The 16,404-nt window shown below is 38.3% G+C and overlaps 1 protein-coding gene across 1 annotated transcript; it reads right to left on the bottom strand.

Annotated features, from left to right (window-relative positions):
* Positions 1–898: 898 nt before the first annotated feature.
* dnal1 (dynein, axonemal, light chain 1) lies at positions 899–16,283 on the bottom strand. Its single transcript, XM_041266083.1, has 8 exons — positions 16,248–16,283; positions 10,872–10,910; positions 9,851–9,960; positions 7,662–7,717; positions 4,812–4,867; positions 4,029–4,155; positions 2,008–2,148; positions 899–1,803 (listed from the first exon to the last, which is right to left on the bottom strand). Exons 1-8 carry the CDS (start codon positions 16,248–16,250, stop codon positions 1,754–1,756), a joined length of 582 nt encoding a protein of 193 aa, XP_041122017.1. The 5' UTR covers positions 16,251–16,283; the 3' UTR covers positions 899–1,753.
* Positions 16,284–16,404: the final 121 nt, after the last annotated feature.

The following is a 16,404-nucleotide window of genomic DNA, read 5'->3' on the forward strand; positions in this document are numbered from 1 at the left end:
AGTAGGAGGAGTGGCAAACACTGTTGCAGCAGCAAAGGTCATTCAAAATGATCTAGACAAGATTCAGAAATGGGCAGACACATGGCAAATGACATTTAATAGAGAAAAGTGTAAGGTACTGCACACAGGAAATAAAAATGTACATTATAAATATCATATGGGAGATACTGAAATTGGAGAAGGAATCTATGAAAAAGACCTAGGAGTTTTTGTTGACTCAGAAATGTCTTCATCTAGACAATGTGGGGAAGCTATAAAAAAGGCTAACAAGATGCTCGGATACATTGTGAAAAGTGTTGAATTTAAATCAAGGGAAGTAATGTTAAAACTGTATAATGCACTACTAAGACCTCATCTTGAATATTGTGTGCAGTTCTGGTCACCTCGCTATAAAAAAGATATTGCTGCTCTAGAAAGAGTGCAAAGAAGAGCGACCAGAATTATTCTGGGCTTAAAAGGCATGTCATATGCAGACAGGCTAAAAGAATTGAATCTGTTCAGTCTTGAACAAAGAAGACTATGTGGCGACCTAATTCAAGCATTCAAAATTCTAAAAGGTATTGACAATGTCGACCCAAGGGACTTTTTCAGCCTGAAAAAAGAAACAAGGACCAGGGGTCACAAATGGAGATTAGACAAAGGGGCATTTAGAACAGAAAATAGGAGGCACTTTTTTACACAGAGAATTGTAAGGGTCTGGAATCAACTCCCCAGTAATGTTGTTGAAGCTGACACCCTGGGATCCTTCAAGAAGCTGCTTGATGAGATTTTGGGATCAATAAGCTACTAACAACCAAACGAGCAAGATGGGCCGAATGGCCTCCTCTCGTTTGTAAACTTTCTTATGTTCTTATGTAACAATTAAATTAACAGAAACCCATTTTATTAATTCTTTAATGGAAACATAGACCACTCTAACAAAGTAACATATACATTTATCTGTACAATCTTTTTCTTCTAATAATTTAATACAAGACAGTGAAAATCACTTTACAAATATTATATTCTTCAGTCTATAAGGTAAACATATAATTTCTATTGCATTTAGTTTGTTCGGTTACAGGAAGAACAGGTTTAGATTGTTGTGCTGCGTGTCTGCAGGCGAGGAGTTCCCCCTTTGCAGACCAGGATTCCAGAGTCCTGGGGTTACTCCAAGTGATCAACAATACTCCCTTCCCTTTGAAGGTCCATCGTGGGTAACGCACTGGTAACCCCCCAACAAACACTGTGTTATTTAGTATATAATAAGTTTTTTGTGTTTGTGGTCCTTCATTTCAGAAAACAGTATTAAATCTGAGCCTGTATAACTGGTCCTTACGTGTTAGCCACTGCAAAATCAGACATGTGCTTTGACTAATGTGAAGTAGGCCAAAAATAACGCATTATAGATTTTGTCTGTTCTTAGTAAAACATGTCCTGTTGTCGACAACAAAGAGCTGTTTATATTATTCTAAATGGCTCCAGTCTGGATCACCCAAATCCTGCTGACTGTGTTTGAGGAAAAGATCCTCTCTTAAGCAGGATTAACATTATATCCTATTGGAGCAGAACTGAGCTCTGAGTGGAGGAGCTGTGTCGTGTGGGACTTGTGCAGTTGAATATATAGAAGTAATAAATACAAATATCTATAAATGTAGATAAGTATGGGGTGTTTTTTTTTATAATATGCTGGTGCTGGGAGGTGGAACACTAAAACATTAAAACATCTCAAACATAAGTAAACATCTTTCTTTTTGCAAAAACATCATTCTTGTTAGCTTTCTCCTTCACCTTCCTCATCATCTTGTTTGATAACTGGGTTTCCTAAACAGGAGACAAAACAGTAACCGGTATTTATCCATGTTTATCCATACACTTACAGGATAGTTTATCCATCTCTTCCTATACAGTTCTGCAGACTCTGGGCCAAACACTTTATATGAAGAATACAACACATGCTTGTGTTGTAAATGAATACAACAAACAAATAGAAACCCTGATTATGTACTTCAAAGCACTGAAACTCACCATCAAGTTTCTTTAATTTGGGAAGTCTCTTGGTTGCTTCTTCTAGCCAGCTGCCCTCGCTGGAATATTTCTCTTCTATGGGGTTTCCTACAAACACCAGGTCTGCCAGAGAAGGGAGGTCTGCCAGCTTCACAAACTCACCTGTCAAGACACACACGTCATTGCTCGGGAATGTGGGCATACAGTGCCTGGGCAGCAGGTACATTTAAAAGCAGTCAGCTATGATTGCGCTGCAAAGAGGCTACTTATAATTCACAGGTAAGCTTTGGTGGTGGCAGCATGGTACAGTGGCTGGGGCTAAGGGCTGTGATCCAGTGGGTCTGATGGGCAATGACTCATGAGTGAGGAGTTCAATTACCCAGAAACAGTGAAAAGCAGAAGTTTTCAGAACAAATTCCGTACTAGGAAATGCCTATACTGATGTCTTTGTAACATATGTAATATTTTGTGGCCCCATAATTGCAGCATAATTTTTTGAAATACTAAAAGTCTGACTGTGCGAAGTTGCCAGTCTTTGCTGGGGATTCCAGAGGGAGCGTTGCATTGTTTCTGGTGTTCTTGCTGATTAGGGAGGCACAACCAGCAGGAATTGTTTCTCCTCATCGTGCTGCAGAAGACCTACCAGCCTGGCATCTCGTGAGCTCAGGTGCATGCCTGCTGGCCTGCTGGTATCTCACTGACTTTTACATTATCTTAACAGAGGAAGCTGGTTTGTGAAAGTATTTTATTTATTTATTTTACATATTGAAGGTTGCATATGTCCAATTTAGCTAGTGATTATTAAATCTAAAAAATCCTCTTTTCTCAAATGTTGCTGTATTTGGTAAGAGAGTCTAACATTTTTTTTTTTGTACAGAATTCTCACAAATGTTCTAATGTAAATTGATTTTATTAAAATAAAATGGTCAAATAAATTTTAAAAAAATCCAGCATTGATTTCTTTAATTTGGGGGTTGTCTTTATTAGTTGATTACTTTCACTAGTTAATGTTACATTTCAATGTCAATAGCACATTAAAAAAGGACTAGATTAGAGAGATATCAATAATACATTTAAGTACTCATGACTAACTTCTATTTCTGGTGCTTTCGACTGGTTATTTTTAAACAAATCTGTCTTGGATTGGGGGCAGGAAGCCTAGTCAGGGCAGCAGTACCACTAACTCCATTAATTTCAACAGTCACATAGTGAGCACTGATGATGCAGACAACAGCAAAAGCCCACATGGAAAGACTAGAGTTGATCATTTCAAACAAAATGTGGCAGAATGTATCAATAAATCAACTTAAATTCAAAGCTCATGTCTAGTTTATTCATGGAGCAAATTGCGGCATATTTTTTTGAAAAACATCTCATTGAAATTCATTTACCGCCACAGCTATAACATTGAAAAGCAGATCATCATGATCTATTGAAAACATGCTGCATGACATATAGAGGCATTAGAATAGAGAGACAGGCTCCATATATCTCACATGACTTCTGCTAAAGAATGTCCTTAGCAGTTTTCTAGATATGTTATATTTTAAGCGTCACATATAAACAGACGGCTGGACAGACAGCCTCCACATAACTGGAGATTATGAAATCTGCAATAATTTGTGCCAACAAAGGCTCTTAGCAAGTTTCATCATAGATGGACGATCAGTTCTCCACATATATGCAAAACTCTTAAACGTGTCTTTATCCCACAAGGTATAAGAAGTTGTGATGCTACACACTAGAAAATTACTATGACTCTGACTGGTCACTCCCTCCCTGTTGATATGAGCTGGACCCATTTCCTAAACTAACCAGACACAAGTGTTCTGTCTGACTATACGAGCAGTGTTCCAGCTGAAAAGAGGCTTGACTGACCCGTCACCCTTTGTGTGCTCCAGTAAAAAGAGACTGACCACTCACCCTTCGTGTGATGTAGAGCGAACCCTCCCCCTCTCTCTCTCACACACACACATACACACACACACACTGGAAATGATATGTAGCGTCTCAGCAAAGCAGTGTAGCAGTGGTCAACCGACCCCAGTCCTTGACGAGGTTGTTGGACATGTAGAGGACCTTCAGCTTCTTCATCACATGGATCCCTTTCAGCTTCTCGATCAGGTTGTAGGAAATCCAAAGCTCCTCTAAGGTCTCCCCAACCGCCTCCTGTTGAAGGACAGTGGGAACTATTTAAATGACTAAAACAGTGGCTGATCTGATACCACCACACTTATATGTGTAAAAATGATTTTTCCTGGACCTTGTTTCACTGAATTTGTATTGTATGTTAATAAGCTGGCTAATAAATTACCCCTCAGGGAAAACATCAGCTGTATTAACATAGCATTAAAATAGTTGACATTATAGATTGTTTTTTGTATTATTAAGATTATTATTATTATTTATAATTATTTATGGTATTGGATAGAAAGAAACAAAGAAAGAAATCCTAATTGCTTAGGGTTTACATTTCAAATTAGAGAATCAATAGCCATAATAAGTGGTTTTAAATCTTATCTCCTTCATTTTAAAAATAACTGGTAAACAATTTCCCCAGAATACGAGAATACTAAAATGACTGTTATCTGTATATGAGGGTCTGATAGAATTAATGTTTAGCTGGGATAAGAAGTTTTAGGACAATGCAAATTGATGCAATAAACAAGAGTATATTTTGATAATATTTTTGCAGGATTTTAGTTTACTAAAATCCTTTCCTAGCTAAAGTTTAATTAAATTGCACCCTTAGTCAAATGCAGTGGTTACTAAAATATTAAAACTTTTATGACTAAACATCATTGAACATTAAGTAAATTACCAACCAGTCCATTTAAATTCTTTATGTTGTTCCGTCCTAAAGACAAGATTCGTAGATTTTCTATAAAAAAGAAAGAAAAGCAAAAATGTGCAATCTGTAAAATAAGTACAAACTACATATTCTGCAAGTATCTGAATTTATCAGTTCAATTTACATTTACAATGTCATAGATCTAATCAATCCAGAAGGCTATATGTGGCCCTGTTGAGTACATCTTGGTTTTGTTACTAAAGTTCTACAACCAGCATCTCTCTACTTCACTGCCTTCACCAGCCCGTCTCCCTTGCAGTGTATACATTCCTCAAATCCTTCTCCGATTGTATTCACTCAGAGACTCTCTGTAGATATTGCTTAATTACATGATAAATGGAATCTTTGTCATTCATTTTCCTAAAAAAGCTTTTCCTGCAATAACATAACACTGTATAGATTGGATATACAAACAGCCAAAGTGCCCATTGCAAGAGTAACCTGTTGCAAAGGAAAAAGACAGATTCAGCTTAAAATCCAGGACTTGCAGGGCCGCTAGAAAACTCGACACGGAGTAGACGTGTTTTACTGGCATTCCTGCACTTTAAAATCAGAAAGGCCAAAACACTTGCTGCTACAGGGCGCAACCAGTGTCCTTGGATAACACAGTTCCCCTTGGTTCTGTCTTGTATTTTATTTACTGTGTGGACTACTATACGGTCATACACTGCATGAACCCTCGTGTCCAATAAGTGTATTTATCACCGTGGCAATGAACACACACATGTGTATATATATATATATATATATATTTTTTTCAAAACGGTATATATATATATATATATATATATATATATATATATATATATATATATATATATATATATATATATATATTATATATATATATATATATATATATATATATATATACATACACACACAGTACTGTGCAAAAGTTTTAGGCAGGTGTGAAAAAATGCTGTAAAGTAAGAATGCTTTCAAAAATAGACATGTTAATAGATTATATTTATCAATTAACTAAATGCAAAGTGAGTGAACAGAAGAAAAATCTAAATCAAATCCATATTTGGTGTGACCACCCTTTGCCTTCAAAACAGCATCAATTCTTCTAGGTACACTTGCACAAAGTCAGGGATTTTGTAGGCATATAGTCAGGTGTATGATTAAACAATTATACCAAACAGGTGCTAATGATCATCAATTCAATATGTAGGTTGAAACACAATCATTAACTGAAACAGAAATAGCTGTGCAAGAGGAATAAAACTGGGTGAGGAACAGCCAAACTCAGCTAACAAGGTGAGGTTGCTGAAGACAGTTTACTGTCAAAAGTCATACACCATGGCAAGACTGAGCACAGCAACAAGACACAAGGTAGTTATACTGCATCAGCAAGGTCTCTCCCAGGCAGAAATTTCAAGGCAGACAGGGGTTTCCAGATGTGCTGTCCAAGCTCTTTTGAAGAAGCACAAAGAAAATGGCAACGTTGAGGATCGTAGACGCAGTGGTCGGCCAAGGAAACTTACTGCAGCAGATGAAAGACACATCATGCTTACTTCCCTTTGCAATCGGAAGATGTCCAGCAATGCCATCAGCTCAGAATTGGCAGAAAACAGTGGGACCCTGGTAGACCCATCTACTGTCCGGAGAAGTCTGGTCAGAAGTGGCCTTCATGGAAGACTTGCGGCCAAAAAGCCATACCTCCGACATGGAAACAAGGCCAAGCGACTCAACTATGCATGAAAACACAGGAACTGGGGTGCAGAAAGACGGCAGCAGGTGCTCTGGACTGATGAGTCAAAATTTGAAATATTTGGCTGTAGCAGAAGGCAGTTTGTTCGCCGAAGGGCTGGAGAGCGGTACATGAATGAGTGTCTACAGGCAACAGTGAAGCATGGTGGAGGTTCCTTGCAAGTTTGGGGCTGCATTTCTGCAAATGGAGTTGGGGATTTGGTCAGAATTAATGGTCTCCGCAATGCTGAGAAGTACAGGTAGATACTTATCCATCATGCAGTACCATCAGGGAGGCATCTGATTGGCCCCAAATTTATTCTGCAGAATGATAACAACCCCAAACATACAGCGAAAGTCATTAAGAACTATCTTCAGTTTAAAGAAGAATAAGGAGTCCTGGAAGTGATGGTATGGCTCCCATAGAGCCCTGATCTCAACACCATTGAGTCTGTCTGGGATTACATGAAGAGAAGCAACTATGGCTGCCTAAACCCACAGAAGAACTGTGGTTAGTTCTCCCAGATGTTTGGGCCAACCTACCTGCCGAGTTCCTTCAAAAACTGTGTGCAAGTGTACCTAGAAGAATTGATGCTGTTTTGAAGGCAAAGGGTGGTCACACCAAATATGGATTTGATGTAGATTTTTCTTCTGTTCACTCACCTTGCATTTAGTTAATTGATAAATATAAACTATTAACATGTCTATTTTGAAAGCATTCTTGCTTTACAGCATTTTTTCACACCTGCCTAAAACTTTTGCACAGTACTGTATATAGACACACACACACATTTTGTTTGTCCAATTACTTCTCACAATTTGGAATGCCCAATCGCTTTTCCCCTCACTGCAGCAATTTCCCATATGGCTCAGGAGACCCGACGGTTCAGTGGGCGTCCTCCGATCCCACGACCAAGCCAGCTTCCTATTTCACCCAAACTTGAGCAGATGTCAGCGATCTAACGGCCTCTGGAGGACAAAGCCCAGCCCTGCAGGCTCCTGGCCAGCAGGGTTCACTGTAGCACGATGAGGAGAAACAGTCTCTCCCAGTTGAACAGTCTCTCCCTGTTGTGCCTGCCTAACCCACGGGAGGTACAACCAATGTGACTACTTCGCACTCAATACTTACTGAGTCCGTTGAGGTTTGCAATCTTTTCAATGCAGTTTGTGGAGAGCGACAGCTTCCTATATTGAAAAGAAGCACAACCAACATGATTCTCATTATCTTGTTCGCCAAATTTTGCAGGTTTTCTTGCAAAGGTTTAACTTTATATCTATGTGTCGCAGGCCTACCTTGTTATTTATCAATCATTATTTAGGTATTTTCAACCACTTTTGGTTACCCTATTTGTTTGAAAACAATTTAAGTTATATATTATATTTCTTTATTTGTACTGGTGATTACTGCTTAGTCATATAGAATAAATACAGTAAACATGCTAATGTGTGTAGTTATTTGTGTTACTTTTTAGTGTGATTGTAATTATAATTGTAATTACTGCATCATAACTGGAATTGGAATTGAACAAAATAGCATTGTAATTGTAATTATAATTAACCCCAGTCTCATGGGGGATTTTAATAAAGTATGTCTGGACCAACACTGGGGGAAGGGTTAAGTACTAGCAGTCAAAGCTGCATCCTAAGAGATTCACAGCCAGTAAGTGCAAACAGCTCTGTGGCGCCACTCAGTTACAGTGGTAGGCACGGCCAGACCGTCACAGTGAGGTAATGCAAAAATGGTTCAGCTTTGCACGCCTATGTTTTTTTACCAGCTTTGACTCATCTGCACTTCATTAGTCCAAACACCAGGCCACAAAAGAAAGAAATAAACAAAACAGCAGGGAGTGCTGTGGACTTAAAGATAATCGTGCATTTTGTCAGAGTGCAGCTAAACTACTGGAGTTATGCTCTGATGTCAATCGAGTGTTCGTGCTCGTTCAAACGGGTGGTTATAGTTATTGTACTAAAATCAATACAGCAGGCTATATACAAATATAAATACCCCACAAAACACCTTTTTTTAAGAGCACGGGAGAGTCTGAAATGAACTGCAGCACCTTTTATGCTACCAGTAATGTACTTACATTGTACACTTCTAGCTATAATGATTCACTACTCTGAATCAAACTATTACAGAGTGTTGTTAATAATGTATGTGTTAATCATGCAAGAAAGGTGGAAAAATGAAAACTCAAAGGGTTAAACTTAATGCACTGAAGTCTTAACGATGATCAAAACAGTTTATATAGTGTTAAGATGGCACAGATCTTGCTATATAAATCGGGGTGTGGAAAACCAGCGTCATACATTATTGTGCACATTTGTCATAACTTGTGTGTTATGAAAATTCTGTACAGTCAGCCAGTGATTTTTTGATTTCTTTATTTTGGCTTTAGTCGGATGTGTCTAATGTGTTGTAGGAAAATATTAATGTGATCATGTACACCAACTGAGCTGTATAAGAGTGTCTTTCTACAGTAAACTATAACTCATGCTTAATAACCTGCACTAAAATGTTTCAGAGTGTCGAAAGGGGAAATGTAAGGTCAGTGCCGGAGCATTTAGCTCAGCTGTTGCAAGCAAACTTTGCAAAATCTAGACACAGCAATTTATGCAACAGCAGGTGGTAAGTGTGTTGAAAGTAATGTTTTGTGCAGACAACTCTGGTGAGAAAATGGGGTTTACAAAAAGGAAGTTGTGGTTTGACATTTAAGGTGAATGGGAAGTAGAATGCAGACACAGGCTATTTTAGCACAGCATGCAAACTTGTTTATCTGTCTGTATGAAATGGGAGTACACACAAGCACTTTTTGAGACATGCTTCTGAGAGCTTCCATTTTCCTCGCTGAACACCGTGCTGAGATATGCCTAGTTTTACTTGTGTTTTGTTTGTGTTTTTATTTTTTGATAATTCACCGAGAGTGAAAATAGAATGTCTTTAAAAGATGGACATAAATAATCATGCATATGTACGTTTTCCCATTTATAAAAACTTTCTTTTTATTCTTGAGAAATTTTGTGTTTTGTATGTATTATTGTTTACAATTGTTCATTGCATGTGTTGCTATTTTCACAAAAAAAAAAAAATCTATCATTGATTTATGTTTTATTTTCAAACATAGTATATTATAGCAATTTCAGGGGTGAAATTAGCAATTAAAGTGATTTTATAAATCTGGTACCTGGCATGCATATTGAATTTTACATCTGGAGTGGAAGGGGTTAAATAGGTTTTGTGCTGCACCCCCAATATGTTTAGGTTTACAGGCACATCTGTGATGACTCGTTTTGGAGAGAATTTTTCAGCATACTTACTCGCAGTTTACCAATGTTGACAAGGATGCATCCATCTTTTCAATAGGAGGGATCTGTCCGTAGAGTTTGACTGCTTTGGCCTCACCAACTTTCTGTCCCGCGTTTGCCTCCTGCAAGAGCATTTCATTTTAATAAGAAAGTGTGACGGAAACATGAGTTCTGGTGATGAATCTTCCTCCCGACCTGTGAGTGTTCTAAAGAACGAGAGGAGAAGTATCTGGAAGGGCTGGCCTGACAGTTCGTTTCCGGGTCAGGGAAGTGGGTCAGCCTGGAAAGAAGCGAGACTCTGTTGTAAGACCGTATTGATTTGAAAGGTAAACGAGAGGCAGCTGCAAGTAATAAGGCAGCTGCAACCGTTTACCTAGATATCATGCATGATTACATATAGGGGCCAGGGTAACGCTGATCTTTTCCTTCGTTTGGGTAAACGCTTGGAGAGAGAAGGACCGAGAGAGGAGCTCTCGTTGTGAAAAAGAATTACGTGTTGTATATTGTTGTGTCTGTCTTTCTAATTGTCTGCATTTTGCACCACCAGACAGTTAACTCACCTACCTGGAGCTGTCGATCAGAGTCAGCACAATCCGGATCACCACTGCACGGAACCGTCACAAAATACAGTGTCTTCACCCACCACAAGCACGTCTGCACTCACCCAGGACTGGTGACCGTGTGTTCTTTTTGTTCGGGACTGTGCCCTGCTTTGCTATCCCGCGCTTTACACATTGTTGTGTATAGCTGGGGATTTGTTATTTTATGGTCACCAGACCTGGATTATAAATAAAAGCACCTTTTCCACTGGAAACTGTTGTCTGCCTGTCACTCCTGCATTGCATCACCGCTACACCTGTTCCCCTCCACTAGCCACTTTGCCACAGAAAGTCAAGCAACTTTTTTGTGATCGAGGCAAAACAAGCACCCTATAGCACACAGAAATGCACAAACCCAATTCTACCTGTGTATAAACTTATAATATCACAGTATTATAGAAATAATAGTGACAGATTAAAAAAATAATACTTACCCATTTTACAAGTGCTTCTTTTATGGTGGTTGCTTTTGCCTGTGGGAAACAAAGCACAGAATTGGGCATTTATTCAGAAACACACACATATACAAAATAATCTGTTATACAATGACATTAGATATGCATGTAGCAAAGAAGAAGCAATACTAATGGGGATTTCAACTTCCCCCATATAGAATGGGAAAACCCGGTGGGGAGCACGACGGATGAAATAGAAATGGTGGAAATGACAAATGACTGCTTCCTAACACAATTTGTCAAAGCACCGACTAGAGGGGAGGCATGCCTTGATTTAGTCTTTTCAAATAACGAAGACAGAATAACTAAAACAGAGGTCAGAGAACCATAGGCAAACTCAGACCACAACATGGTCTCATTTGAAGTGCTATTTAAAACCCCAAAAGCAATGACTAAAGCTAAGGTTTACAATTTTAGAAAAGCAAACTATGAAGGTATGAAACAGGCTAACAGAAGTAGATTGGAGTAAAATAGAGAAAACATCCACAGAAAAACGATGGCTGTTCTATAAAAATGTAGTACTAGAGGCGCAAAACAATTACATCCCTAAAGCAGACAAATCTAAATGTAAAACTAAATTGCCAAAATGGTTTAATAGATCAATTAAAAAAAATATTCAGCGAAAAAAGGCACTTTACAGAGCATTAAAAAGGGACCAAAAAGAAAGTACACAGAAAGAGTACACAGAACTGCAAACGCAAGTCAAAAAGGAAGTTAGAAAGGCCAAGAGAGAAATAGAAATGAACATTGCTAAGGGGGCTAAAACCAATTCCAAAATGTTTTTCCAATATTACAACAGCAAGAGAACATTCAAAGAGGAGGTTAAATGTCTAAGAGATACAAATGGCAAAATCATAGACGAAGAAAAACTGATAGCAAACATATTAAATGATTACTTTTCACAAGTTTTTACAAAGGAAGATAAGGACAACATGCCCCACGTCATCCAGTTCCTATCCAGTTTTAAATAACTTTAGCATAACCGAGGAAGACGTGTTAAAGGGACTAGGAGCTCTTAAAATAAACAAATCCCCTGGGCCAGATGAGATCCTCCCAATAGTACTCAAAGCAATGAAAGAAGTTATTTACAAACCGCTAACCAAGATCATGCAGCAGTCGCTTGACACAGGGGTGGTACCGATAGACTGGAAAATTGCAAACATAATACAGATCCACAAAAAGAGAAACAAAACTGAACCAGGTAACTACAGACCAGTAAGCCTGACTTCTATTATATGCAAACTTATGGAAACTATAATAAGATCCAAAATGGAAAATTACCTATATGGTAACAGGGTCCTGGGAGACAGTCAACATGGTTTTAGGAAAGGGAGATCATGTCTAACTAACTTGCTTGATTTTTTTGAGGATGCAACATCAATAATGGATAATTGCAAAGCATATGACATGGTTTATTTAGATTTCCAGAAAGCTTTTGACAAAGTCCCGCACAAAAGACTAATTCTCAAACTGAGCGCAGTAGGGATTCAAGGAAACACATGTACATGGATTAGGGAGTGGTTAACATGTAGAAAACAGAAAGTACTGATTAGAGGAGAAACCTCAGAATGGAGTGTGGTTACTAGTGGATTACCACAGGGATCAGTATTAGGTCCTCTGCTATTCCTAATCTACATTAATGATCTAGATTCTGGTATAGTAAGCAAACATGTTAAATTTGCAGACGACACAAAAATAGGAGGCGTGGCAAACACTCTTGCAGCAGCAATGGTCATTCAGAATGATCTGGACAAGATTCAGAACTGGGCAGACACATGGCAAATTACATTTAATAGAGAAAAGTGTAAGGTACTGCACGCAGGAAATAAAAAGTGAAAAATGTTGAATTTAAATCAAGGGAAGTAATGTTAAAACTGTACAATGCAAATTAGTAAGACCTCATCTTGAATATTGTGTTCAGTTCTGGTCACCTCGCTATAAAAAATATTGCTGCTCTAGACGGAGTGCAAAAAAGAGCGACCAGAATTATTCCAGGTTTAAAAGGCATGTCATATGCAGACAGGCTAAAAGAATTGAATCTGTTCAGTCTTGAACAAAGAAGACTACGCGGCGACCTAATTCATGCATTCAAAATTCTAAAAGGTATTGACAATGTCGACCCAAGGGACTTTTTCGACCTGAAAAAAAAGAAACAAGGACCAGGGGTCACAAATGGAGATTAGACAAAGGGGCATTCAGAACAGAAAATAGGAGGCACTTTTTTACACAGAGAATCGTGAGGGTGTGGAATCAACTCCCCAGTAATGTTGTTGAAGCTGACACCCTGGGAGCCTTCAAGAAGCTGCTTGATGAGATTCTCGGATCAATAAGCTACTAACAACCAAACGAGCAAGATGGGCCTAATGGCCTCCTCTCGTTTGTAAACTTTCTTATGTTCTTATATATATTCTGTAGTATTTCCTCGTAATGCTAAATCATCCTGTATTTGAGTTGCTAACTGTTTATTCAATATGCAGCAGTGATAATTAATTGGAACAGTAGACACATATTGATTTCAATGTTTATACACCAATGGAAAACTACAAATGACCTAAAAAAGTTTTGTTTTAGTTCCAGGGTAACAAATTAATTGCAGCAATAATTTCCTGAAGACTTTGTTAAGGTAGTCCATAATACAGACCCTTTGATCAAATCCATTCATACACTGGCCTACAGATCTGGTCAGTGGTCTTAGGAAATTATACTTATTATTTCACAGTCATGGATAGAACAGGTACAGCTGTTTACAGTCAAAAGCTACAATTATTTGACTTTATTTATTAAGTTACCCCATAATATTATGGAGGATTATTAACTAGGTAAAATGAGAAATCAATGAACATCTCTTTGGCATATACACTGGCTTGCAAAAGTATTCAGACCCCTAACCAATTCTCTCATATTACCGAATTACAAATGGTACGTTGAAATTTTGTTCTGTTTGATATTTTATTTTTAAATACTGAAACTCAGAATCAATTATTGTAAGGTGACATTGGTTTTATGTTGGGAAATATTTTTAAGAAAAATAAAAAACTGAAATATCTTGCTTGCATAAGTATTCAACCCCTGTGCTGTTGAAGCTCCCAGTTTGCACCGATGAAAGAAATTGCCTTAACAAGGACACAATTACCTTACCATTGGCCTGTACCTGTGAACCATTAAAGTTCCTGTCACATTTCCTGGATAAAAACCCCACTGTTGAAGGATCATTGGTAAGGCTGTGAATCTGAAGGAAAATAAAGATCAAAGAGCATTCTATAGAAGTTAGAGATAAAGTAATACAAATGCATAGATTAGAGAAAGGGTACAAAATATTATCTAAGTGTTTGGATATCCCAGTGGGCATAGCTGGATCAATAATCAGGATGTGGAAGCTGCATCACACCACCCAGGCACTGCCAAGAAAAGGCCGTCCCTCAAAACTCAGCACTCAAACAAGGAGACTTGAGAGAGAAGCCACAAAAAGGCCAACAATCACTTTGAAAGAGCTACAGAGTTCAGTGGCTGGGAGTGCAGTAATGGTGCACCAGTCAACCATATCAAGAGCTCTGCATAACACTGGCCTGTATGGGAGTGTGGCAAGAAAAAAGCTGTTATTCTCAAAAATTACTATCTGAAAGCATGTCTGGAGTTTGCCAGAAAGCATAAGAGTGACCCAGCTGCAATATGGGAAAAGGTTTTGTGGTCAGATGAGACCAAGATAGAGCTTTCTGGCCAGAACTCAAAGCGCTATGTGTGGCGCAAACCTAACACTGCCCATGCCTCAAGACATACCATCCCTACAATGTAGTATGGTGGTGGCAGCATCATGCTGTGGGGATGCTTCTCATCAGCAGGGACTGGGCATCTTGTTACAACTGAAGGAAAAATGGATGGAGCAAAATACAGGAAAATACCGCATGAGAATCTCCTTCAGTCCACTAAAAAACTGAAGCTTGGGAGGAAATTCACCTTTCAGCAGGACAATGATCCCAAGCACAAGGCCAAAGCAACATTGGAGTGGCTCAAGAACAAAAAGGTGAAGGTCCTACAGTGGCCCAGTCAAAGTCCTGATCTCAATCCCATTGAGAATCTGTGGCACTATTTGAAAGTTGCAGTCCACAAGCGTCGTCCAACCAACCTGAACAACCTGGAGCAAATCTGCCAAGAAGAATGGGCCAAAATCACTCTGATACTGTGTGCAAAGCTGGTACATACTTACCCCAAAAGACTTAAAGCTGTTATTGCAGCGAAAAGTGGCTCTACCAAATATTAATGTGTGGGGGTTGTATACTTACGCAAGCACGATATTTCCGTTTTTTATTTTTCTTAAAAATATTTCCCAACATAAAACCAATGTCACTTTACAATAATTGATTTTGAGTTTCAGTGTTTTAAAATAAAATATCGAACAGAACGAATGTTCAATGTACCATTTGTAATTCAGTAATATGAGAGAATTGGTCAGGGGTCTGAATACTTTTGCAAGGCACTGTATAACTGTAAATTAACATACAAACAAACCCTAAAAAAAAACAAACAAAAAAAAAACCTAAAACAAAACAAAAAAACAAACATAGATCCTGGATTAAGAAATAGACCCTAATAAATCCTAAAAAAAACACCTTTGACAGTATGCTGTACGTACACTACTGTCCGTCACTCTTATTGGGAGGAATAAAATGTATACTTTAGATTAGAAAAAGCCATGGCAATGCAAAACTAAAGGAAAAGTATCAAATAATATAAGGCGGCGCCGGTTGAGGGATACTAATAAAAAAAAAGACTGTATCAAAATGATCAAGGGGCGTACTGTATCACTCCAATAATGTGACGTTTCTTTTTGCAGCATAACTCTTGCACAACATTTGTCTCAATCGGCCTGTGGCACACAAATTACAGTATCCCTGTAACCGTAACAAAACTCGCACGCTTTTTTTTTTTTTTGGTTGCTAGGGAGCAGTTTCCAATGAAGCCTAAACTAAAACTCAGCAATGCCAGATATCAACAACATCAACAACGACCAAAGCCTCTACATTTAACCCAAGCCTTTACTTGAAACGTAATAAAGAAAGAAAACAACCAATAACTCACAAAAACGTTTTTATATTGCTGTAAACAACTCAATAATATTCTACAAGACGCAATTAAACAAATATATTGAAAATAACCAGTTCCCAGTTTACGTTATTGTTTACATCGTGAAATAAGACGCATTATTACAAAAGAAAAACATACATTCTAAGCACATTCTAGATTTGCTTATGATTCGCAGCTACAAATTCAGTTTTGCATATAAAAAAAACACCGATTCAGAATAGCAGTTACATTCTTTTTTTTCTGTTGCGCTCCTGTTTGACACTTCACACTCACCATGTTGCTCTCCCCGGTTGCTATGACACAGGCGGTTCTCAGCGCATGCGCATCAGATGTTTATATTTTCGGTCGCGCACGCTGGCTCGTCTGTAATCTCGGGAGCGCGCCCGTATACCTATCACAATGCATTCTGTAATATATCAAATATGCACCC

The sequence above is a fragment of the Polyodon spathula genome, chromosome 12, assembly GCF_017654505.1.
Source record: "Polyodon spathula isolate WHYD16114869_AA chromosome 12, ASM1765450v1, whole genome shotgun sequence".
NCBI classification, from domain to species: Eukaryota; Metazoa; Chordata; class Actinopteri; order Acipenseriformes; family Polyodontidae; genus Polyodon; species Polyodon spathula.

Coding starts and splice junctions, on each gene's coding strand:
- dnal1 (XM_041266083.1), bottom strand. Junction 9,961..10,871: donor AAGAAGCACTTGTAAAATGG/GTAAGTATTATT, acceptor ATGCTCTTGCAG/GAGGCAAACGCGGGACAGAA. Junction 7,718..9,850: donor TCAACATTGGTAAACTGCGA/GTAAGTATGCTG, acceptor TTTTCAATATAG/GAAGCTGTCGCTCTCCACAA.